The sequence below is a fragment of the Triturus cristatus genome, chromosome 4_1, assembly GCF_964204655.1.
Source record: "Triturus cristatus chromosome 4_1, aTriCri1.1, whole genome shotgun sequence".
In the NCBI taxonomy this organism is placed as follows: Eukaryota; Metazoa; Chordata; class Amphibia; order Caudata; family Salamandridae; genus Triturus; species Triturus cristatus.
In genome coordinates, this window is record NC_140585.1 from 893,544,050 (window position 1) to 893,570,458 (window position 26,409).

Genomic DNA, 26,409 nt, shown 5'->3' on the forward strand with positions numbered 1-26,409 from the left:
GCACTTGTCGCACTACTGTAACTTCCGCCGCTCTGTCTAGCAACGTTAGCGCCCATGTCTGGTTCAGAAGCTGTGTCCGTACCATCTGAGGCATATCTCGCAGTTAGAGCAGCAACTTTTTTCTTCTGAAACGGGGGTCTTTGACGTGCAGATTCGTCCTGCTTGCCTTTGCTGTCAGTCTGACGGGGCTGCTCACGACCTTGAGCACCCCTTCCTTTCCCACGATCTCCGCCACCGGATTGAAAAGCCGATGTTTCCTGTGAAGAACGAGGAGAGCGTTGTTCAGGAACCTGAAATCTATCAGGTGACTTAATATTAGAACGAGCGCGCAAATCATAAGTACGTTCAGTTTGTATCTGCACCGGCGACGCAGAACGAGACCTCCGTTTCTCTTGCTGCTTCCCCTGTTTTTTGGCTCGCCAACTTTGTTTTGGAAAGTTGGGTTTTTCGTCTTTGGTAGACGAACTCACCTTAGGTTGCTGTACTACAGTAGGAATGATCACGGTGGGTTTCACACCCAAGGCGCTACGACCCAGCATTCTGTAGGCTTTCGCAATAATTTTAGCGAATTCCTTTGGCCTGTCGGCCGGATCCACAAGTGCCAACATATTGCCCACTTGGAATTGCATGGCATCTCCTTTGAGGTTGCCCATTACCATGGAACAAACCACATCGAAGCTGTCGACAAGCCTCATTCCCAACTCAATGGCTGCCTCTGCACCATGATATTCTTGGACCTTCTTGATGACAGAGGGTAGTACGGACATAGACGGAGTGCCATAGCACTTCACATAGGTCGCAGCAAAGACCTTGCCCCAATTGTCACAGTCGACAATATCCGGGACCAGGTCCTTCGGTAAAGTAATAGTGAGTATCCTGTGTTTATCCACAGGAGAAGTATGCGGAAACACGGCTTCTAATTGATCAAACTTTTCAGCAAGCCAGTAAGGAAATTCATCCTTATTCTGGGGGCGCTTGCCGACAACCGCATTAACCATAACTGGACTGATGACCACCGCGTGATGGTCAGTCGTGTGGCCCGCAACTGCAGGTGCCCCCACCTGTACATTGCGAGACACGTACTACACTAACGCCCTATGGACCGTAATCAGGGCAGTGTGTAGCACACGCAACTCCGCCACCCCCACAGTCATGTAGCGGGGATGGGGCGTATAACCGGCCAGCACCGGCCATGTGGCCCCTGCAATAGACAACGGGCCCATTCTCGCCGGTACTACCGCATGGGGAAGGGTGCCATTAAACCAAATGGTATGCTGCCAGGCAGTGAGAGGTATTTCAAGTGTCCGATAAGGGGCATAGGCTGCAGGCATCGCTGTGGCAGTATATTCGTGGAACAAATTATCGTTCACATCCACTGCATCGAACGTCACCCAAGAGTAAAACAACTCATATGGGAACGCCGCATCAGCCCCTACCACAAAAATAACAGCCAACCCATCATCAGGTACCCCATAGACCCGTAAATGTGCGGTCAGGGGAACCCGACTATGTGCGGCAACGTTGACCGCCATCGGGACACACAGAAGAGCAACAACAAGCTCTACAGTAGCACTGGGGTTCAGAAAAAGAAAACCTTTTTAATTATCAAGCTTGAAAGAACCTTTAGTCGAAACCTAGGTAGGTTAAGCCGTCACTCCCGTTGTCCGGAAACTAGAGTGAGGGCGTTGTGGACTAATAAAAGCACTACTAAGGCGTTTCAGATCAAAAGACCAAACGTTAGGTGCGCCATGTTGCGAGGATTCTGCTTATACACAGAACTATGCGCAGGAAACCAGGACCTCAGAGAATTGTGGTGTACCAGAAACTCCCCTCAGAACCAAGAACCCCTATCCGACTAGCTTAGTGTCTTATTCGTTATCCGAGATTTAGCTCGGCGGTCCCAATGTATAGACAACCCAGAACAAGCGACTTAAATTTTCTCAGGAGTGGTGGGAATCCGAAATACCCGTTGGTATCTATATATCAGTCCACAACAGAATAACAAAGACACGGTAAAGTTTAAAGAGTTTATTTTATAAACCTCGCGTCCTAAGATGCAGTACTTTGGCTAACACAAGCAGACAAATGGTTAAGATCAGAACCATCAGCATTGTTACAATACCATAGAAAATGAAAGGAGCAATCATAATAATAATGACAGTGGAAAGCGACCACCCTCCTTTCTCTAGCAACTAATAGGTTATTATTAGACTAATAGAAGGTCTCTTAGGCTTGCATGGGGGACCCCATACCTTATGGATCAGCTTAGTGGAATCACATCACAGGATCAGCTAGGCTCTCTCCTGCAACAGCTCTTTGTTTCGAAATGCCCGTGAAAACATGCTGCTCTGCAATATGAAAGGACTCGTCTTTCAGGTATTGGCAGCTGTATGTATGTTATGGCTAAGAAGTGGTACGATCAACCTGAACACAACAACCTGCACTGTCTAGTGACCCAGACTCGTTCTTTACACGGTGTACAGACCAAGGTCACTACTTACTGTTAAGGATGTTAAACAACAGACGGTTCTCATGTGAAGCAAAGTCGAGTCAGCAGTTCTCGAATGAATAACATGTAACAGTGTCGCGTGCAAAAGCAGCAAGCTGGCTTTCTAACAGCCGACGAGGTTATGCTAACTTAGCGTTGTACATAGGGAGTGGTTAACCCATAATACAAGGTCTTGTGTTAGATAGCACAGATATATTGCTGTTCATTCAGGGTGTGTGTGAAATACTTTAAGCACTGCACCATTTAAAATGAAGTTTGTTTAATAGCAGATTCTCCATTACTTACCCTGATATTGTGGTAATTAACACAGATTTATCGAATTAAGGGGGTTATATGATTGCAGGCGGACATCAGTCCGCCCGCCATCATAACGGTGATGGGACCGCCCGCCAGACATGCGGCGGTCCCACTAGCCCAATTAGGATGCGCCCGCATCACTGGCGGGCACATCCTCGCCTTTTCATATTGCGGACAGTGCTGCTGGCTGCAGCACCGTCCACAATGTGAAAATACCACAATGTGCATTTCCATGCACAACGTGTCAGGCACCACGCGGTGCCTTCCACCTTGTGCATGGAAATGTAGGGGGTACCATGGGTACCCCCAGGGCACCCCCCCCCCCCCACAAAGAGGGCCTGCAACGGGGCCCCAAAGCCAGTCTCCGCCTGTCTTTTTGCGGTGGGATATCCACCGCAAAAAGACAGGCGGAAGGGCTCATCCTAATCACTACGGCGGTGCCTACACAGCACCACCGCAATGATGCCCTGGTTCCGGGTTCCGTAAGGCGGGCGGAAAAGGACCTCCTTGGAGGACCATGGCGGACGGACTTTCCGTCTGCCGCAGAACCAATGTGATTCCCACTGCCATCCTAATTTGGCCGTGGGTGAATTACATTGTGATGGCGGGAGGATTGCCATCGCCGGTCTGGTGGTGGCGATCCTCCCGCCATCATAATGAGCCCCTAAAAGACTGCATGTTACAAGGCACATTTTTTGCACCATTTATCTGGATATCCTGTTAAATAGTGCAGCTTCTGGGCTATTTATCCAGATAATCTAAAATTCTCTTTTATGTCTTCCACTTCTAAGTACTGTAAATAGCAGGTAATAATACTACCTTATGTAATTGCGCGCAGTAAATTCAGAAGAATAAAATTCAGAATTGATATGCCTTCATGGCTCACAAGTAATGTTTGCTGTTTCATTGAGCTGGCCTGCCCTTTGTGATGGCGCTGCTTTCCATTCTTCTGAGCTGGCAAACCTAGCAGTTCTGACTGATAAGCAAATTGCAAGCCAGGCTTATTTACTTTCGACTGCCTGGTACACATAGTGCTTTGTATCTAAACAAGGTTCATACAGCGGGTCATCTCTAGGCACAAACTGATCACCAGCGTCACTTATATAAACAGCACGGGTTTGTGTGAACTGTGATGATTCACACACACACCCATCGTTTGAAACTCTTACTTTTCTTTTAATACAATAAATGCTGTGTCAATAAATAAATACCACTTCATTTTAATTTTTCATTCCACCATGTGATTTAACCCTTTTCAAAAGTTTTTGTACCAAGAATACAATTCTATAAAAATAAGAATTAAATATATTTGTCACAAACCAGCACTAGCATCATTAGTAAACTGCTGTAGATTGTTGTTGTTTTCCTTTCTTTGTTTCTTTCTTTTGTTCTAAAGCGCAAACATGATGCATGGGTTTAAAAGTGCTGTACATTAGCATCACATTTTGTTTTATGACATTCAGTATAAGGTTTTGTAGTCTGGTCCATTCCAAGACATTCAAAAATGCTCTACACAGGATATCATCATTCAGGCAAAATGTTCGTGGCAGTATGTAGATGCATGTTTGCCGGAGTGGCATAGTTTCCTAGGGGTGATGCCCTGTGGGTGGAAATCCACAGGACCAGAAATGTATGTTACGAATATGTCCAGAAGAATTTTTTGACTTCTTCCTTGAATACGTCAGTTGAGGGATTAGACCTAATCTCAAATGGGAGCAAGTTACATATTTTCATTGCAGATCCGGAGATGGTGCATGTTTAGGTCTTTTTCTTGAATCTTAGGGATTCAAACAGGAGGAAGTTAATGCTGAAAACGTTTGCAGTCATTTCCAATAGTCTACTCTATACACAATAATGAACTAGGCAGTCACTGGGAGGCAACAACAATTTGCATACAAGATCATGAGTGTGCTGTGCATGCATGAATACACGCTATAATATGTAGAAAATGTGAAGCATTTTGTCACTTGCAGGCCCTTGACCCAATCAGTGCCAGAGCTTTCCAGAGAAGATGGTTAGTCTACTTAAAAAACGACTTAAAAAAAGTAAAAGTGAAATGCAGGAAGTAAAAAGTGGAAATACAGTACGTAAATTCATGGTTTTGTGGGAGCTGAAGCCCAATAATCACCTGAACCCCAATATTTTAGGCACCCTGATTTTAACCTAAACAATTCGGCTCTGAGATTTTCCCTTGAACTAGCAGTTAGGAGAAAACACTCCTCATCAAATACATGTAAATTTTGCAGAATAAAATATGGAACCAATTATTAACTGCGTTCTAGATCAAAAATACGGAATAATAGATGTATTACAGAATTGTTAATAACTACGGTACAAACAACGTATAAATCATCACGAAGGCTCAGATACAGAAATACAGAATCACAAAACTTAGCAAAAACCCTATTCAGGCAACTCTAGACAAATTCTGAGAGCCAAACTCATAAAGAGTACTGACAACATCTCAAGTCTAAAAACAAATAGACTGTCTCAGGAGGAAAATGGAAAGTCACCCTGGATCCCAAAACCCAGGGATTTTATACATACTTCACGCATATCTATTAATAGAATCTGCAAATTCAGCATGGTATGATCATAGCTAGGTTGCACTGGGAAATCAGAAACAACTACGTAATTATTTGCGGTATTAGCACTAACCCATTCCTTAATGTAAGAGAAATCTCCCACCTTCTTTCTCAGCAACTGCACTCTGGAGATGTATAGTACAAAATGAAACATTTCTTAAACAATGGCTCAGAGAGTCATGTTCTCTAGCACACCTGCATCAGAACGTCCGGCAGAAGTCCTTGAAAATCATACTTTAGGTACATGATGGAAGCTTCATTCACAATGTATGCTTTCTAACATAGTTGTTCACCTTTGACTATCAACATTGAGGTCCTATCACTCTGTGCTCTGCGGAAACGAGGGAAGACATGGCTAGCAACAGGTCACTGACTGGATGGGGGAATGAGCAGGAGCAAGATGAGCAGAACACCAGAAACTGCATTAATTTTAATATAAATGGGATCTCACATGAAAATGTGACATAACTACTTCACATCATTAATTATACTTCTAGGTAAGGTAGTCAAATTGTTTCAAGTGCAACATCATTAATTAATCAATAACGATTCCATGCATCATTAAAATCATTAATTCTCACAAATAATTTTCACACCATAATTGCACATTAGAAAAAACTCTTACAGTTTCAGGAACTCTAAAGCAGTGCTACATTACATCCGGGTGTAGACACATTTATTTCTGAGAGTGAAATTGTCATGGCGATAAAATGATTAAATGAAGTTGATAGAGAATGAAATAATATTTTACCGTCTAGCAGCATTCAATCGAGATACTTACATTGAATGAACACGTTGCTTGCCATTTCTTTGTTTTAATTATAAAAAAATGTTGTTTTGATAGGACAGGATGCTTCAGTGATAAAAGCGAATTTACACGAAGATGTGCTGCTGCCTTGTCAAGGGGCCTACAGTGGAGAGTTCACATTGGAACACCTTGTTATCGTCTGGCAGCGCTCAGAAAATGACGCAGTTGTGCACAGATTTGATTATGAAAGAGACCAGCCTGGGTACCAGGAAGAGGAGTTCAAAGGGCGGACACAGCTATTCCCCGAGGAGTTTCAGGAAGGGAACGCGTCTCTGTTATTGAAAGATGTGCGAGCGTCTGATGCTGGGAGTTACACCTGCCACTACATACTGCATGACAGGGACGGAGAGCCACCTAAACACGTTGTACTTCAAGTGCAGAGTAAGTACCTCTGATGTTATTCCTTTGAAGGCCATAAGTAGTATCTTCACTACATGAGTAAACGTTTAATAATCGAAATTTGATACCACAATTAAAGATGTTAGTAGGAAGATTTAGGTGTAAAAATATTTAACGGGGCCTGGGTATCTTTTTATTCTAAGGTAGGAAGTTCACACAGACAGTGTTTTTACATCAATAACATCACATAGTTATTGGGTGACTTGAAGAGACGGAGAGGATTCTTAAAATCGCTCCCTAGAGATGTGTATGTGTTCCTTAATTTATATTAGAACATTGGAACGTTGGAAGCTCCATTGAAGACAATGGAGCGTTCCGGGCTAATACTGGCCGGTATAAGCCCGGAGCTCCAACATTCCAATGATTGTCTTTGTTCACAGCTCTGGCTGTGAACAAAGACTTCAGGGAGCCTGAGGGGATTTCAATCCCCTCGCGCTCCCTGAAGGGCTTTGTTTTGGTAGAACATTCTGCCCTCTAGTGGCAGAATGTTCTAATAGCCTTATAGCCCTTCGTAGCAGGGCTATACCGCTGTTAATGGCCCGCTGCTGTTGTTAAAGTCCCTCGCCTTCGGCTCGGGCCTTTAACGCTGCAGCGGGCCATTAACAGCTGGTATAGCCCGCTACGGCGGGCTATAAAAGATAGTAAAGAACCAGACTGAGGTAAAATAATTTTATCAATTTATGGCTGATTAAAATTATTCTAAAATGATGATTCGGGGGTCATGCGGTGCGGTGCTTAAACACTGGAGGAGTAGCCTTAATATAGATGACATTCTACTTTCAAATTACTGACAAAAAGCTGATCATTTGCAAATCATAGGAAACTAATTTGTAAGTTAATTAACTATAAAAAGTATTCCTTTCAAAGTAACGGGCACTCGGCTCAATTTAGCCCTCTGTCCAAAGCTGCTTGAAGGGGATGGTTTTGACTGACAACACCCTCACAGAAATATGTGATGTGCTTATCAGAGTGACGTGGTACACCTAGCCCTGCCAAACAAGGCATGCTAACGGGGTCCTTGTAAAAGAAGATTCCTTTACAGTGAGGTCTGCCATGTGTATCTTTCCCATTTACATCAGCTGTATGAAGGGTTACATCATGCAGTATTTGCAAAGTACGACCGTGCCTGTGGCGTGACCTCTTAGCAATGAGATATCTGAGCATTGGATTGTTTTTCGCAGAAGGCTGATAAGCCTGTAGGTGAGTGCTGTCTGGGCTGGTTCTTGGGAAAATGTGACTGGAAGTGAGATGATTTTGGTAGTGTGAAAGCGGTCACGAGGGGCAGAAACACGTGTTTACTATTTTCCTAAAGGCAAAAGTATCTGAGATTGCACAGGTATTTTGAGAGGAAGTTTTAGATGACAGAAGTAAAGAGGGGCAATGACCATCCTCAGAGGTGGGAGGACCTGGTGTGTATTTGTCAGCAGCAGGTTGGAATAGGTGATGTGCCGTACGAAAGTAGAGTATGGTGATGTTGCAAATATCTGGTTTGTAGGCCAGAGGTTTCTTCGTGCCAGAGATTTTGGAAGGACAGGTGGAAGCAGTAGTAGCTGAGATTGTTGTAGGTGGACTCGACCATACTGGGTCTCTGTGTTATGGAGGGTGGGGTTTTGAACAGGTGTGGAAGATGATCAGGGCGAGACTGGGAACCAAAACCGACCCTGGTAAAGAGCTTGGCCTGCCCCCCTGGGAGCGGCCGAGCTGTTTGCCAGGGCCAGTTTCGGACGATTTTGTTACAGGGGATGATTTTGCAACTATGCTGCAAAAACAGCCCTGGAACAAAAACGGGTCCTGGGGGCCAAAATCGGCCCCCACCCTAGCGGCCCACTGGGGAAACGCCTGGTACCCACTACGGCCAGTCCAGCCTGAAGAGGATGGAGCAGGTATAATATACAAAAGGTACCCCCTAAAATGATAATTTAGGTCTGGGAGGAGGGGGAAAAAACAAGAAACTGAAACAAACGCTCCAAGAGCATTCCCACTCCACCTGTATCTCTTCAACAGCGGCTATATTAAGCTTCTTGGGCGGTCCCTTCACTGTATCAATACATCAAAAACCAGCAGTGCTTTATTTATAAAATTAGTGTTTTTTATTTATAAAATTCATTTTCATTTTTCAAAATACATTATGTTAGACCTGGCACTATTGGCGTGGGTCTCCCTTCCATTTTTTTGCTGTTGCCTCCTGTATTTTTGCTATGTGTTTTTCTGGTCTTGATGCTTTGGGCACTGTGACACTGCTATTCAGTGCCACAGTGCAAGTGCTCCCTATTTTAAAGTATTGTATTGGATTAGTGACTCCATGATTGGTTCATTTGATTTACCTGTTAAACCCTAGTACAGTGCACCATGTGTGCCCAGGGCCTGTAAATCAAAAGCTGCTAGTGGACTTGCAGCACTGGTTGTGCCACCCACAGAAGCAGCTTGTAAAGTGTGTCTCAGGCCTGCCATTGCAGAGCCTGTGTGCAGTCTGTGACTGCCATGTCGACTTGGCAAGTACACCCACTTGCCAGTTCCTAAAACTTCCTTTTTCTACATTTTAGTCACCCTAAAGTAGGCCCAAGGGCAGGGTGCATTGTATGTAAAAGGTAGGACATGCCCTGACATGTGTGGCATGTCCTAATAGTGAATTACAGCTAATTTCGTTTTTCACTATTGCAAGGCTACCTGTTCCCATAGGCCAGAATGGGCAGTTTGATTATAACATCTTATAATCCTAACTGACTCAGGGAACTAGGTAGAAATTCGAGTTTAGTATACCTGAACTCAGAATGATAAAATACATCTTTTAGTGAAGTTGGTTTTAACATTCTGTGTTTGAAAATACCACTTTTAGAAAGTAGGTATTTTCTTGCCTAACCAGCCAAGCCTGCCTCTGCTAGGTTGTGTATTCCATGTCTGGTTTGTGAGTGACAGGGGCTGGGGGGCTCCAGAAGACAGGGTGAGTCAGCACAAGGCTGAATAGACCTATCTGCATGAGGAATGGTGGCAGGAGTAGCACCTGGGCCTGAATAGGGCTGTACCTGCTTTCCACAATGCTGGCTCCACCTCCTGTGGTGCGTCTGATGACCCTGGCCCACACAGTCAAAGGAAAGGAGTCCTGTAAACAAAGTGCTCCAGGACTGCACAGAACTGGTTTGGACTAAGTACAGACACTCTCTGCCTTCAGAGACAACGACCCTTTGCCAAGGAGAAGAACCAAGGAAGCTGAAGGAGGAGACTGCCCCTGTGCTGTTGGGGTTGGCCTGCAGTGGTTACTTTATTTGCCAAGGAAAAGAGAAAAGGAACTTTGTGTGTACTTTTGCAATCTTGAAGAAGAATCTCCAAGGGCTGGAACTGTGCTTACCTCCTGCCTGAAGTCTCAGGGATACAAGACTTCACCCTCAGCTCCCCTGAATTCCCTTGCTGTGGAACTCTGCCTGCAGAAAGGTGCCTACTGTTGTTTGGGCCCTCTGAGAAGACTGAGAGTCGATGGGAGCTAGAAGCGCGATGCAACAAGGAGAAGCGTGTCGCCGCCGCAGCAGTTGCCGTCACATCACCGAAGAAGCGTGCCGCCGCTGCAGCTGTTCGCTGTCGCATCATCAACAAAGCGTGTCCCATCACCCGAGAAGCATGTCGCTGCCGCAGAGGTCGCCAGCACATCACCGAAGAAGCGTGTCGCAGGGCCTGTTGCGGCTCAGAAGTTACTGAGTTTGCCACACGGCCATCGGCTGTGCACGCATCGCATCGCAACATTGTCGCATCGCATCAAGACGCCATTTTCTCGTATCGCACAGGATCATCGCATTGAGGCGCCATCTTGTCACATCACATCGGATCACAGTAAGAAACCGACACATTACCTCCTCTCCGGTAAGGAACTGATGCACCACCTCCCCTGCGCTGCAGTAAGGAACCGACGCATCACCTTCCCCGAAGCAAGGAACCGACGCATCACCTTCCCTGCGACCCTTTTGTTTGTATTGCGTGACGCATCCAAGGTACTTTGGGCCATATTATCAAGGAACGGCGATAACATTATCGCCACTTTAGCGGCAGGAAACTGCCGCTAAAGTGGCGATAATGGGCTTGATAATATGCCCTTCTGAATTCCCATAGAAGCCCAGGTTCACACCAGGACCTGGGCTTCTATGGGAATTCACAAGGGCATATTATCAAGCCCATTATCGCCGCTTTAGCGGCAGTTTCCTGCCGCTAAAGTGGCGATAATGTTATCGCCGTTACTTGATAATTTGGCCCTTTGAGAGTAAAGTTTTGCATTTACCATCTACATTGAACTAAGCTATTTCCTACCATTTTAAAGTCTATTTTTGAGTACAGTATTGTGGATATTTTTCTAAACTGGTGTGCTGTCCATTTGTAGTGTTTTCACTGTATTACTGTATGTGTTCACAAATGCTTTACACACTGCCTCTGAGATAAGCCTGTCTGCTCGTGCCAAGCTACCAAGGGGGTGAGCAGGGGTTATTTTAGAAGTGTACCCACTTACCCTGACTAGAAGCAAGGGTCCCTATTTAGTCAAAGGCTCCTACCACTGCCAACTAGAGACCCCCAGTTCTAATACATTAACATTTCTTTTTTTTGTCTTTTATACAGAAGAAAAGTTTTTTTAGATCAGTGATTCATAATGTAATACATCATAAACATATTTATATACAGAACCCCCTATACTGTATTAATCTCACACCACAACCAACTCACAAGACATCACAGCCTTACTTGTCTCACTCCTACATTCATACTTCACACACATATCTCACCCAATTTGGAGGAGCATACACTATTCAACACATGGAGAAAACATTTCATTTAATGTCCATGGTTGTGTTGCCTCCTGGATTAGCATTATGGGGCTATATTCTAGAGTGCAGTGAATATTATAGTATTGGCTCTCAGCTGAGCGGGAGAGCCTCCCCCTTGAGGAATGTTTTGATATTGGATACTATAATGTTCACTGCACTCTAGAATCTCGTCCCATAATGTTTTGCAGGGCCTTTGGTTGGGATTGTATTTTTGCCCATAACTGACTGTGCTTGGAGTGGTCCTAGGAGGATGGGAAGAACAATTGCAGCAAATCTGTGTTGCAAAACCAATCGCACAGCTTCAAAAAGAGGTGACTTACAACTTTTCCATATTCAATATTTTTATTCCATATTTTTCCAAAGTTCATCCAACCGACCGGGACCACTGGGACCACCACCGAATCGTTCAGCATGATGTGCTCTTGGTGTTAAAGGCATCTGCTTGGTTCTCTCCCTAGGTTAGGGAGGATCCCAAAATCATCACCTCTCTCACTGCTTGCTATATTTTCATTTTCACTTTTGTGAGATGACTATGTTATCAAAGGTATGTGAGGTTTCTGTTTTATTAATTGGCATGAAACGGAACAGAGTTGCGGAGTGGAGTTTTTGTTCAACTCTGCAGAATTCCGTGTAGTGGTACTCTGCCAACTACACCCACCCTTATTTTGAATGTGACCCAAAAGCAGTGCAATAATTTTTTGGGGACCAGCCTTTATTTTCCCTCAACAAACCTAGATCCAGAGCAAATAAACAACACACACAAAATGCGGAAAGAAGGAGGAAGAGAATTATTGACAAACAGCCACAAAGGGAGAAAGGAAGGATGGAAAAGAGCCTGCAAGAGCAAGTTAAAGAGGCAGGGAGTACCTGGTGGATTGAAGTGTTATAATGGGAAATCAAGAATACACATCCTTGGTATTTGTCACCTCAACATTCAGTCATTCAGCCATTGGCTTCAGAGCAAAACTTTGGGCACTGGCACTTATTACAAAATAAGCACTATGCACGCTTCCTATAGGATGGGAAGAAGTGGATAGTAGGAGCAGAGTCTTGGGGTGAGGGTACCTGCAGAAGAGCCTTCCATGCATGGTGGTGAGGGAAAGTGATGTTATCCTGAAACATATTAGTGAAAGTAGTTGTATGCTATTTGCTGCCCATGTTGGGATCTTCACTTCAAGTAGACAGATCATGATGCAAAAGGTTGGTGCAGTTAGAGATGGATGGTAGGGTGGAATGTCCTTCTTCTCAGGCTGTAATAGACCTGGCAACTAAATACCCTTAAAAACCCCTTTACTATTAAAGAAGTATCCTTCAGCCATCAATATCCTAAAATATGATGCAAAAAACACAGAAAATGTGTGGCTAAACTTCGAAATTCACCTTTGCTAAGGAGGGTTTGTAGAATGTTTCATGAAGCTGACATAACATGTCACACAGCCCCCAGGAATGTGTTAAAGCCCACATGTAATCAGGAATCTGCCCATCAACATCTGACTCTTCTCTTGTCTTTTGTCTCCTGATAGACAGTGTAGGAGAAAAGGATCTGCTTCTTATGGTTACCGCCACTTTTTGCTGATGTTTCACTGTTTTCCGACTTTAGTCTGGCTGGGGCCCTGCTATTCAAGACCCCAGCCTAGTTGCTTCCTCTCTAAATTGATTCCTAGTACCTTAGGTACACCACAGATTGGATTCTGGGGTGCCATTATAAGTCCCTAGCATATGGTAGACTATGTACCCAGGGCATAGTACCCCAGAGGCCTGCCAGGGGCTCCAGCATATATTATGCCACCCCTGGGAAGCCCTCCAAAATGACACCACAGGTCTGCTACTGCAGCCTGGGTAAGGTGGTGCATGCACCCCTTACTGAGATATAGGTTCACTATATCTCACCTATCACTGCACATATAAATCTATCAGTCACCCCTATGGCAGGCCATATCAATCCTGAAGGCAGGGTGCTTGGTTTTATGTGAGTGGGTGCCCATGCATGAGCAGAGCCCCTCTGCAGCCTTCTGAATCTCTTCTCCGGGGTTGTCTGTGATGCAGCCTGACCATATACTCTTAAGTGCATTATAACCCAACGGTAAATGCTAACTTTGGACTGGCTGCACTGAAACATGTTGTGTTTGGTGTCAAACACCTTGGAATCATACCCCCCACACCTGCAACTGGTGTGGGAGCATGATCCCACCCTTCTAGAGAGAGAGACATGACAGCATCAGTATACTCGGTACCAGCTAACAGAGCCCTGGCATCACAAAATGGATGCTGCCAGCCACAGACACGGGTCTGGCCTCCTGCTGCTGACCGAAACTCCGGCAGAGGAGGCCTGGACAATAGGTTTCCTGTAACAGGGAGGTGTTACCACCTCCCAGACAGGCCTTAGTAGATTAGGGCTGGGTGGGAGCACTCCGGGAGTGCTTTGAAGTCTGCACTGGGGGCACACTTGGAGTCCCTGTGCATAGTCCAGGTTGCAGGGGCTACAGCCCTTGCTCTGGCGTGAAACTGGACAAAGGAAATGGGGTAGCCACGCCTCTTTCCAAACTCTCCCATAGGTGGGTCCCCAGAGTTAGTCCAACCCCTTCCTTGAGTATAAAGAAGGAACTCCTAACTACAGGACTTTAGATTACACCTGGACAAAACTCTGCTACAGAAGTCCCGGAACTTCAACAATCTACACGATTAGATGACTGAAGAATCTCCCTTGGAGCAAAGGAGTTACTCCCCTGCTTGGCAGGCACCAAAGACGCATCTGTCCGGTCTGCATCTCCAAAGCTCCCACCGGACACCGAAGACTTTGCAACTCAGGAGGTGGGTTTCCAGACTTCCCAGAGGCTGATCCGAGTCCCCAGCAAAGCTGAGACCCATAGCCCTCGTGGGTACCGTGGAACCGGAACGCCTGAACACCGTGCACAGTTGCAAGTGCATCAGCTTCTCGACGTACTTTGAGGCTGTGCATTGGAATACTTGTAGCCCAGACCCCAAGCACCTTTTCCACTAAAGATTGCTTGCCTACACTCCACGAGTGTTCCGTGAGCCCGCCCTTTGTGTGTTTGCTCAAGGCTCCTTCGCGATCCCTGGTCCGTTGACTGGTGGGTCCCTACGAAGTCAACTCTTACTTTAATTGGGCTTGTCTAATTGCACCAGATGTGCCCCATCACTTGGGGAGTCCCCAGGACCTTGCTGGTCCGCACCGAAGCATTTCTTCTCTTTCTGTGTGGTCTGCTGTTGCCAATGCTTGTTGTGTCCAATCTGGGCACCGACACTGCAGCACTCGACATCCTTTATGGTACAGCTCGAATCCAGCTCCTGGTTCGCCTTGACGCCTCCTGGTCCTCGTGGCTGAAGAGTCAAGCTTCCCCTCTTCGCACCTGAAGCACCCGACATCGGTGGGCATTAGTCTTTCGTGCCCCTGGTCACTGGCAAGTGACCCAGACTCTGTCCTCTCTGCTTTCAGGTTCTTCACATCTTCAATCCAGGCTTGGATCTGTTCGGACACTTCTCCTCTTCCTGGCATCAGCACTTTTCAGTCTCCTGCCAATGAAAAAGACGACGCGACCTGACACCATTTGACACCTATGCACCCGGCTTCCCTGGGTGAGGCAACACAAGTACTCCAGTGCTCCCATGGGTAGTGGCCCTGGAACCATATAACTGCAAAAGGGTTTGTTCCTAGTCCACTTCTAAGTGTCCTTAAACTTTAAAATTCCAACTGCGACTTAGCGAACGGGAGCTCGCGGCTGTGTTCTCACACTGCAAACGTGCCCCGTGGGTCCCATGTATCACTACCTTGGGTGGTTCCTTGGGGTCCCAGCGATTCTACAGGCTTTAGGCCTTGTGTATAGTCAAGTCGTAGTTCTTATACCACTTTCTTAGTATATGGTTTGGTCCGCCCCTAGGGCCTAACGTGTATTGTGCTAATTTACTGTAATATTTGAAGTGTAACTTATGCGCTTTTGCCTCTAGCCTCATAAAGAGACTAGTAAATGTGTTTAGTAATAAATACATATATTTTATATATTTACCTGGTGTGGTCTCCTTTCATTTAGCCACTCAAGAGATTATAGACTGGTAAAACAAGCTGCTTTAATTCCTTCAAGACTTAGCCTGAAGGCTGCTCTCCATAGCTTTCAATAAAGGTTGTCTTTAACCTATCATCAATAAGGGGTTGTTTGGACTGGTGCAAGGTGCCCATTATAACTAGTATAACTAGTGGACAGCATACACCAGGCCAACTTTTAACATTGGTGTGCAGCGGTTGGCATTCAAGCTTGCCTTTGTTTTACCAGATAATCTCAAGTGAGTGACTAACTGAAAACCATTAAAGGTACCTAAGGTACATATAATACAAGCTAAAACTACAGTAAGTTCTACTGAACTTAGAGTAGTGTGTCAAGGGCTTAGCACACCCTTTCTACAACTCAAGAGAGTTTAGTAGGCCACACTAGAGTAGCGAGTGCATACACCTCACCTCACAAATGATGTCTTCAAGGCCAGGAACCAGTGGGTCACTGCCAGAAGCCAGTGGGCTTCTAGCCTCCAAGTACGGCAAACTCCCATTCTTGGAATTGAGAGCATTGTGTAGTACTAGGAAGTTAAAGACAGGCAAAAGTGCAATCATCCAAAGCCTCATAGAGGTGCTGCTGTTGGATGATCTCAGAAAGACCTCAGGATCTGAAGGGGTAGCGAGAGTGGGTGGGGCAGCTGATGAGGAAGGGCCCAGGGGTACAGACACCCCTGACCTGAGCTCTGGAGCTGGCCAGGAAGATGACAATGATCTTGACCTGGATAATGCAACTCCCCCTGAAGATGAGGAAGATGGTCATGATGGCCCTCTCTTTACTCCACCAGGAGTTTGGAGTGTGCCTAGAAGGTCCAGATCTCCTTCTCAGGAGTCTAACCATTCGGACACCTCCATAGGGACCTCATTTTCCTCTCATAGGAGGGAATCCTCTCATGAGAGAAAAGAAAGACTGCTGAAGTATGAGGAAGCTCAGTTTAGGATCAGAAGAGAGCAGATAGCCCTAGAAAGGGAGTCCCTAGAGCTTCAGAAAACTAGAAAGAAGCTGTGGCTAGAGCCCCATGGTGGCAGCAACTTCCCTATTGTTAGGGAGAGGTCTCATGACCATAGAAACCGAAACAAGATTGTCCCTCCCTACAAGAGTGGGGATGACATCCACAAATGGATTATTGCACTGGAAAGGGCCTGTAAAGTACAGAGGGTCCCCCGGGAGCAGTGGGCAGCAATCTTGTGGCTCACCTTTGCAGACGAAGGTAGAGATAAGCTCCTCACTGTAAGAGAAGAGGATCCTGATGATTATCAAAGCTTGAAGAGTGCATTGATTGAAGGGTTTGGCCTAACCACTGAACAATATAGTTTAAAGTTCAGAGATACCCAAAAGGCACAGAATCGAGACTGGGTGGACTTTGTAGATTGTGCTACTAAGGCTCTGGAGGGCTGTTTGCTTGGCAGCAAGGTGTGTGATTTCAAAGGATTGTACAACCTAATTATGACGGAGCAGATATTTAATAATTGTCAAAATCAGCTGTTGCATCTGTATCTGGTGGACTCTGATCTGACCTCTCCCCAAGAATTGGGAAAGAAGGCAGACAAATAGGTCAGAACCAGGGTGAGACAGAAGGTTCAGAAGCAAGGTGGTGTAAGAAGCAAGATTCAAAGAACTCTGACATGGGTGGGGAAAAGGGTAAAGACCAGAAGTCTTCTCAAGGTCCCCAAAAATCTTCATCTGGGGGGGAGTCCCAATCTAACAAAGGTAAAGGCCAAAAGAAACCATGGTGTAACATCTGTAAACAGAAAACCCATTGGACTAGTGACTGTACAAAGTCCAAAGACTCAACTCCAGCCACCATTGCCCCTGAGGCAACTGTTCCCCTAGTGCAGCTACAATTGGTGGTACTCAGAATAAGAGTGTAGTAAGGTTAACCCTGGGTTCTGAGATGGACTCTGGCCTAGTCAGAGTTCCATCTCAGACTGTCCTGATCTGTGATGGAGGCATGGATATGTCCTCCTTTGTGAGACCCAGTTACTTGGGAAAATATAGACAGCAGCCTTTGATTAATGGAAAAGAGGCTTTGGCATTCAGGGACACAGGAGCAAGTTTCACAATGGTGACAAAAGATCTTGTGGATCCTGGGCAGATTATACTTGGTGAAATGTACCAAGTGACCAATGCTAGCAATGTCAGGACAAACCATTCCTTGGCAGATGTTAATTTCTCCTGGGGAGGGGTAACTGGCCTCAAAAAGGTTGTGGTAAGTGCAGACCTCCCTGTTGAATGCTTGCTTGGCAATGATCTAGAAACTTCAGCTTGGTCTGAAGTGGAGCTCAGGACACATGCAGAAATGCTAGGGATCCCTGCCAATGTATTTGCTGTGACCAGGTCACAGGCCAAAATGTCAAACACTGGACAGGCCCTGGATTCTGGAAGAATGGACCAGGTGCCTCCCAAGAGGAGGAGCAGTAGTGCCTTTCCCCCTGACTAAGAATACAGATCAGCCTCCTGAGGGAGATGATGTTGGACCTGAAGAAGGAACTGTCCCAGAGGAGCTTGAGCCTGATCAGGTTGAGTTCTTGTGGACAGGGGGTCCTTCCAGGGCAGATCTGCCCCTCTCTTGAAACCCTCAGAAAGCAAGCTGCTGATGAGGCTGCTGGGAATGCTAGTGGCACCCATAACATTTATTGGGATGATGGACTCCTATATTCAGAGGGTAGAGACCCCAAGCCTGGTGCTTCCAGGAGGTTGGTAATACCTTTAAAGTTTAGGGGCTTCCTATTGACACTAGCCCATGATATTCCCCTAGCAGGACACCTGGGCTAAAACAAGACCTGGGACAGAATTGTTCCTCACTTTCATTGGCCGCACATGTCTGAAGACACCAAAGAGTTTTGTCGCTCCTTTGTAACCTGTCAAGCCAGTGGGAAGGCAGGTTGAACCACAAAGGCCCCACTGATACCACTTCCTGTGGTGGGGGTTCCCTTTGAGATGGTGGGGTTGACATAGTTGGTCCCATGGATCCTCAGACAGCATCTGGGCACAGATGTATCCTGGTGGTGGTGGACCATGCCACTAGGTACCCAGAAGCCATTCCACTCAGGACCACTACAGCACCTGTGGTGGCAAGGGCCCTATTGAGTGTATTCTCAAGAGTGGGTTTTCCTAAGGAGGTAGTATTAGACAGGGATGCAAACTTCATGTCTAGTTACTTGACTGCAATGTGGAAGGAGTGTGGAATGAATTACAAATTCACCACACCCTATCACCCACAATGTAATGGTTTAGTTGAAAGGTTCAACAAAACCTTAAAGGGAATGATCAAAGGTCTCCCAGAAAAGCTTGAGTGCAGATGGGACATCCTTTTCCCCTGCCGTTTTTTTGCCTACAGGGAGGTTTCTCAAAAGGGGGTTGGTTACAGCCCTTTTGAAGTTTTGTTTGGCCATCCTGTTAGGGGTCCTTTGTGTCTGGTGAAGGGGGGATGGGAGTTACCTCTCAAACCCCCTAAGTAGGACATAGTGGACTATGTACTTGGTCTCCGCTCCAGGATGGCAGAGTACATGAAAAAGGCAACTAAAAACCTGGAGGCTAGCCAGGAATTGCAAAAGGCCTGGCATGGCCAATAGGCTGTGCTGACTGTTTACCAGCCAGGGCAGAAAGTGTTGGTGTTGGAGCCTGTGGCCCCAGCAGCCCTCCTGGATAAGTGGTGTGGCCCCCATACAATTGTTGAATAGAAAGGTGAGGTTACCTACTTGGTAGACCTTGGAACACCCTATAGTGGAGCATATCTAGATTATATTGTTGTCTTTAGCTCCACCTGGGTTAATCACATGGTCCACCTAAGGAATGTTTTGGACGCCCTGCAAAAAGCAGGCCTAACTATCAAGGCTACTAAGTGCCAGATAGGGCAGAGTCAGGTTGTGTACCTGGGCCACCTTGTAGGTGAAGGCCAGGTTCAACCATTGCAGAGCAAAATCCAGACCATAATGGACTGGGTTGCTCCCACTACCCAGACTCAGGTGAGAGCCTTCTTAGGCCTGTCTGGGTATTACAGAAGATTTGTAAAAGGTTATGGATCCATTGTGACTCCATTGAATGACCTTACTTCTAAGAAAATGCCCAAGAAAGTTCAGTGGACAGTTAGCTGTCAAAAGGCATTTGATGACCTGAAGCAGGCCATGTGCAATGCTCCCATTCTGCAAAGTCCTGATTACTCCAAAAAGTTAATTGTGCAAACAGATGCATCTGAGTTGGGGCTAGGGGCTGTACTGTCACAGTTGAATGATGAAGGTCATGATCAGCCAGTAGCTTTCATAATCTGAAGGCTGACCCCCAGAGAGAAACGTTGGTCAGCCATTGAGAGGGAGGCCTTTGCTGTTGTTTGGGCTCTGAAGAAGTTGAGGTCATACTTTTTAGGTACTCACTTCATTGTTCAGACAAACCATAAGCCCCTCTTATGGCTAAAACAGATGAAGGGTGAAAACCCCAAACTTTTAAGGTGGTCCATTTCCCTACACGGGATGGACTATATTGTGGAACATAGACCTGGGAGTAACCATGCCAATGCAGATGGACTCTCCAGATATTTCCACTTAGAACATGAAGACTCAACTGGTCAAGGTTAGTTTAATGTCCCTCCGTTTGGGGGGGGGGGGTCTGTGTAGGAGAGTAGGATCTGCTTCCTATGGTTACCCCCACTTTTTGCTGATGTTTCACTGTTTTTCGACTTTAGTCTGGCTGGGGCACTGCTATTCAGGACCCCGGCCTAGCTGCTTCCTCTCTAAATTGATTCCTATTACCTTAGGTACACCACAGATTGGATTCTGGGGTGCCCTTTTAAGTCCCTAGTATATGGTATACTATGTACCCAGGGCATAGGTACCCCAGTGGCCTACCAGGGGCTGCAGCATATATTATGCCACCCCTGGGAAGCCCTCCAAAATGACACCACAGGCCGGCTACTGCAGCCTGGGTAAGGTGGTGTATGCACCCCTTACTGATATATAGGTTCACTATATCTCACCTATCACTGCACATATAAACCTATCAGTCACCCCTATGGCTGGCCATATCAATCCTGAAGGCAGGGAGCTTGGTTTTATGTGAGAGGGTGCCCATGCATGAGCAGAGCCCCTCTGCAGCCTTCGGAATCTCTACCCTGGGGTTGTCTGTGATGCAGCCTAACCATATACTCTTAAGTGCATTATAACCCAACGGTAAATGCTAACTTTGGACTGGCTGCACAGAAACATGTTGTGTTTGGTGTCAAACACCTTGGAATCATACCAGTAACTGGTGTGGGAGTATGATCCAACCCTTCTAGAGGGAGAGACATGACAGCACCGGTATACCCGGTACCAGCTAACAGAGCCCTGGCATCACAAAATGGATGCTGCCAGCCACAGACACGGGTCTGGCCTCCTGCTGCTGACCGAAACTCCGGTAGGGGAGGCCTGGACAATAGGTTTCCTGTCACAGGGAGGTGTTACCACCTCCCAGACAGGCCTTAGTGGATTAGGGTTGGGTGGGAGCACTCCAGGAGTGCTTTGAAGTCTGCACTGGGGGCCCACTTGGTGTCCCTGTGCATAGTCCAGCTCAAACCAGTTGCAGGGGCTACCAGCCCCTGCTCTGGCGTGACTGGACTGGACAAAGGAAATGGGTGTAGCCACCCCTCTTTCCAAACCCTCCGATAGGTGGGTCCCCAGAGTTAGTCCAACCCCTTCCTTGAGTTTAAAGAAGGAACCCCTGACTACAGGACTTTAGATTACACCTGGACGAAACTCTGCTACAGAAATCCTGGAACTTTGATGATCTACATGACTAGATGACTGAAGAATCTCTTTTGGAGTAAAGGAGTTACTCCCCTGCTTGGCAGGCACCATAGATGCATCTGTCCTGTCTGCATCTCCGAAGCTCCCGCCGGACACCGAAGACTTTGCATCTCAGGAGGTGGGTTTCCAGACTTCCCAGAGGCTGACCCGAGTCCCCAGCAAAGTCGAGACCCATAGCCCTTGTGGGTACCGTGGAACCGGAATCCCTGGACACTGTGCACATTTGCAAGTGCATCAGCTTCTCAATGTCCTTTGAGACTGTGCATTGGGTTACTTATAGCCCAGACCCCGAGCACATTTTTCACTGAAGATTGCTGGCCTACACTCCATGAGTGTTCCGTGAGCCTGCTTTTTGTGTGTTCGCTCGAGGCTCCTTCGCGATCCCTGGTCCGTTGACTAGTGGGTCTCTGTGAAGGCAACTCTTACTTTAATTGGGCTTCCCTGATTGCTCCAGACATGCCCTGACTCTCCATCACTTGGGGAGTCCCCAGGACCTTGCTGGTCCGCACCGCAGAATTTCTTTTCTTTCTGCGTGGGTTGCTGTTGCCAAGGCTTGTTGTATCCAATCTGAGCACTGACACTGCAGCACTCGATATCCTTCATGGGACAGCTCTAATCCAGCTCCTGGTAGTCCTTGGTGTCTCCTGGTCCTCATGGCTGAAGAGTCAAGCTTCCCCTCTTCGCACCTGAAGCACCCGACATCGGTGGGCATTCGTCTATCGTGCCCCTAGTCACTGGCAAGTGACCCAGACTCTGTCCCCTCTGCTTACAGGTCCTTCACATCTTTAATCCAGGCTTGGATCTCTTCAGACACTTCTCCTCTTCCCGACATCAGCACTTTTCAGTCTCCTGCCATTGAAAACGACGACGCGACCCGACACCATTTGACACCTATGCACCCGGCTTCCCTGGGTGAGGTAACACGAGTACTCTGGTGCTCCCATGGGTGGTGGCTCTAGAACCATCTAAGTCCAAAAGGGTTTGTTCCTATTGCACTCCTAAGTGTCCTTAAACTTTAAAATTTTAACTGCGACTTTCCCTATAGAAGTCAATGGGAGCTCGCGGCTGTGTTCTCACACTGCACGCGTCCCCCGTGGGTCCCCTGTGTCACTACCTTGGGTGGTTTCTTGGGGTCCCAGTGATTCTACAGGCTCTAGGCATTGTGTCTACTCAAGTCATGGTTCTCATACCACTTTCTTAGTATATGGTTTGGTCCGCCCCTAGGGCCTAACGTGTATTGTGCTAATTTACTGTAATATTTGAAGTGTCACTTATGTGCTTTTGCCTCTAGCCTCATAAAGAGACTAGAGGGGTGTGTTTACTATTGAATACATATATTTTATATATATACCTGGTGTGGTCTCCTTTCATTTAGCCACTCAAGAAATTATAGACTGGTAAAACAAGCTGATTTACATTCCTTCAAGACTTAGCCTGAAGGCTGCTCTGCATAGCTACCACTAGGATAGCTTTCAATAATGGTTGTCTTTAACCTATCATCAATAAGAGGTTGTTTGGACTGGTGCAAGGTGCCCACTATAACTAGTGGACCAGGCCAACTTCTCACAGACAGCAAATTTCAACTGCAGTTAGTATATATTACAATTGCCTAGCAAGAACTCTATGGACCACGAGTAACTTATATTTTAGGCATTGAAGCTGCTGCCACCATCAACCAGTTTGTGAGAGTCCTTTGGCTCCATGGGACTTTCTTGCCTTTACTCAGGTGTTTATCATAGCACGTTGTCCTGAGATACAAGGCTTCTAGTCAGATAGGGCTGACTCTCTGTGCACCCTTACATCTTCTTCTGTTCCTAAAGACTGCAAGTTGAGGAGCTTCGGAAGTAGTGCAACTGCGGGACTGGCGGCTAGAGGTATACACTTCCATGCCACATCCTGACACTATGGTGCACAACAATGAGTTCCTTTATGGTTCACAGTTCATAGAGGACCCACTTGACAGATTCTGATGAACCAAAAGATGGGGTTTAAAGGAAATGGACAGGTTGTGTGCAGTTCATTACTAGTCCAGTCATCATGACTGAAGTTGGTGCCAACCTGAGAGGAAGCTCAGTGGACTGCAATCAGAGGAGATGAAATGAAATACCAGCATTTGTAAAGCGCACAGCTACCTCTGGAGAGGTGTCCCAGCACTGGGGACCATTGGGAAGATTAAGTGAGCTATTGCCCAGAGTCACATGGTGCTGGGCTAACCTGCTGCCGGTACCAGGGATCAAACCGTGAACCCCATGGTCCAGAGTCAGGCACCCTGGCCGCTGCGCCAGACCCCTTCCAGTGAAAACTTGGTTTCCATAATGTTATCTGGAATGTTGGTCAGAAATGGTTACTGACACATAAATGCACGGGAAGTGTGAGGTTCCAGACATCTATTCAAAAGTTACAAGGAAAAGAACCTTAACAGAGTAAAGATAACAATCCACACATAAAAACTGAGAATAATTAAAAAACATAAGGCTATTCCAAGCGTACTTTCCTGGACAAATGTCAAAACTAAGACTTAGGGACTGATTTAGGTCTCGGCGGACGGGTTACTCCATCACAACGGTGACGGATATCTTATCCGCAGAAATATAAAGCCCATAGGCTAATATCCGCAGACGAGATATCGGTCACCGTAATGATGGAGTAACCCACCTACTGAGATCTAAATCAGGCCCTTAGTTTGTCTTGTAAGTACTCAGTGAGTCATTCAGAAGTTTAGTTGAAGCAAAAATATCCTTCTGTGATTTAATTCGGTCTCTTAAGTAAAACATCCAGGAAGGCAGAAGAAACACAACTATTATTTTAGCCAGGAGACAACGTAAGGCAAAGGGTTAGTGGAGCTTGCTGTAACAAAATAGTAGTTGAGCACAATGTGTCAGGTTGTTAAGTAAGATGTTCATCATTCTAAAAGCAGCCTATCTGATGTCATATGTTTGGCGTGGTGTGAGTTGTAGTGTACCAAGCACGTTGTACACTCTAAATCACCTGCCTCCTTCATGCTTCCGAGCGGCAGCACTGAGCCAGTCCACTGCCACTGCTTACATAAAAGTGCCAGCCAGGAACATACAACTTACACTCTATGGGCCCGATTCACAGAACTAACTTAAGACAAAATCCTAAACTTACTACCATTTTGGTATTCACAGAAGGCACTTACTCATTTTGGTATTCACAGAAGACACTTACTCATTTCGGTATTCACAGAAGTTAGGAGTCCTAACTTTAGGACTCCTAAATGCCTTCTGTGAATACCGAAAGTCTTAAAATTAGGATTTTTCTCAGTTTAGTAGCAGTATAGTTAGGACTCCTAACTTTAGGACTCCTAAATGCCCTCTGTGAATACCGAAAGTCTTAAAATTAGGATTATTCTCAGTTTAGTAGTAGTATAGTTAGGACTCCTAACTTTAGGACCCCTAAATGCCTTCTGTGAATACGGAAAGTCTTAAAATTAGGATTTTTCTCAATTTAGTAGTAGTAAAGTTAGGACTCCTAACTTTAGGACTCCTAAATGCCTTCTGTGAATACCGAAAGCCTTAAAATTAGGATTCTTCTCAGTTTAGTAGTAGTATAGTTAGGACTCCTAAGTTTAGGACTCCTAAATGCCTTCTGTGAATACGGAAAGTCTTAAAATTAGGATTTTTCTCAATTTAGTAGTAGTAAAGTTAGGACTCCTAACTTTAGGACTCCTAAATGCCTTCTGTGAATACCGAAAGCCTTAAAATTAGGATTTTTCTCAGTTTAGTAGTAGCGAAGTTAGGAGTCCTAACTTTAGGACTCCTAAACTGAGAAGAATCCTAATTTTAAGACTTTCGCTATTCACAGAAGGCATTTAGGAGTCCTAAAGTTAGGACTCCTAACTTCTGTGAATACCGAAGTGAGTAAGTGTCTTCTGTGAATACCAAAATGAGTAAGTGCCTTCTGTGAATACAAAAATGGTAGTAAGTTTAGGATTTTGTCTTAAGTTAGTTCTGTGAATCGGGCCCTATCTGTTCAAGGCAAGCAGTTATGTAGATAGCCTCTATGGATATGCCTATCCTTTGGGGACAAGAGTGAATAGTGCTTACTGGTAGGGGGAGACAAATGTTTTCTTAGGGATTCCCCATAATTCATAGATAATGTGCCAACCGTCTTTTAGAATTCTTCTTCTGATGCAGGGAGAGCTCTGCATTATACAGAGGTACAACCCTGCTGTAATATTGTATTTTGTTGACTGAAGACACTCCTGATTAGGCCTCTGTGGTGAACTCTGCTCCGTTTGCGGAGTTTTTCGCACTCCACAGAGCTCGCGGAGTTCCGAAAAACTCCCCTACATTAGCAGTGTTTTCCCTCTCTCACCAACAATAAGTTCTTGAATGAGGAAATTCCAGCGCCAAACTGCTTCCCAGCATGATTTCTCAGCACGGGCAGTCGCGGATGGTCGCTACCGCTCACGTTGAGAAACCTTCCGTTCGCATTGAGGAAGCTGCCTCTCAAGTAGAACTTCTACTCGAGCAGCAAAAATAAGCAGCACCCTCTTGCGCTGCGCGTGCTGCCTTTTGCGCTGATTTCACAGCGCAGGACAAACACCCGGTGCTAACAATCAGTGCAAACAGCACAAGGTAATGCACTCTGCCACTCATGGAACTCCGCCCAGGCCAACTCCTGATAAGGCTCTTGGTTAAATAGCTATAAAAAACCTATAACTATATCAAGTCTACCAGCTTTGGGCCCGATTCACAGAACTAATCTGAGACAAAATCCTAAACTTACTACTTTTGGTATTCACAGAAGGCACTTACTACTTTTGGTTAAACTTACTACTTTTTGTTAAGCATACTGCTTTTGGTATTCACAGAAGGCATTTAGTAGTAGTAAACCAACTTTACTACTACTAAATGCCTTCTGTGAATACGAAAAGAATCAAGTTTAACCAAAAGTAGTAAATTTAACCAAAAGTAGTAAGTTTAACCAAAAGTAGTATGTGCCTTCTGTGAATGCCAAAAGTAGTAGGTTTAGGATTTTGTCTTAGATTAGTTCTGTGAATCGGGCCCAAAAGTCTTTACAAACAGGTGTTTCGCCTTTATGTCTGTTTTTCGAGCCTATCAATGTGAAGACTGGTATATATTCTGTAATTAATGCCATCGTGGTTTTTGGTATTTTCATAAATAAATCAAGGTATGGAA

At 45.8% G+C, this 26,409-nt stretch overlaps 1 protein-coding gene across 1 annotated transcript in view; it reads left to right on the forward strand.

Moving 5' to 3' along the window:
* LOC146855752 (CD276 antigen-like) overlaps positions 1-26,409 on the forward strand; it is a 185,648-nt gene that overhangs the window by 72,266 nt on the left and 86,973 nt on the right. Inside the window, exon 3 of the mRNA XM_085651174.1 lies at positions 6,236-6,580. Coding sequence (XP_085507300.1) covers positions 6,236-6,580 — 345 coding nt within the window. The remainder of the gene's footprint in view (positions 1-6,235; positions 6,581-26,409) is intronic.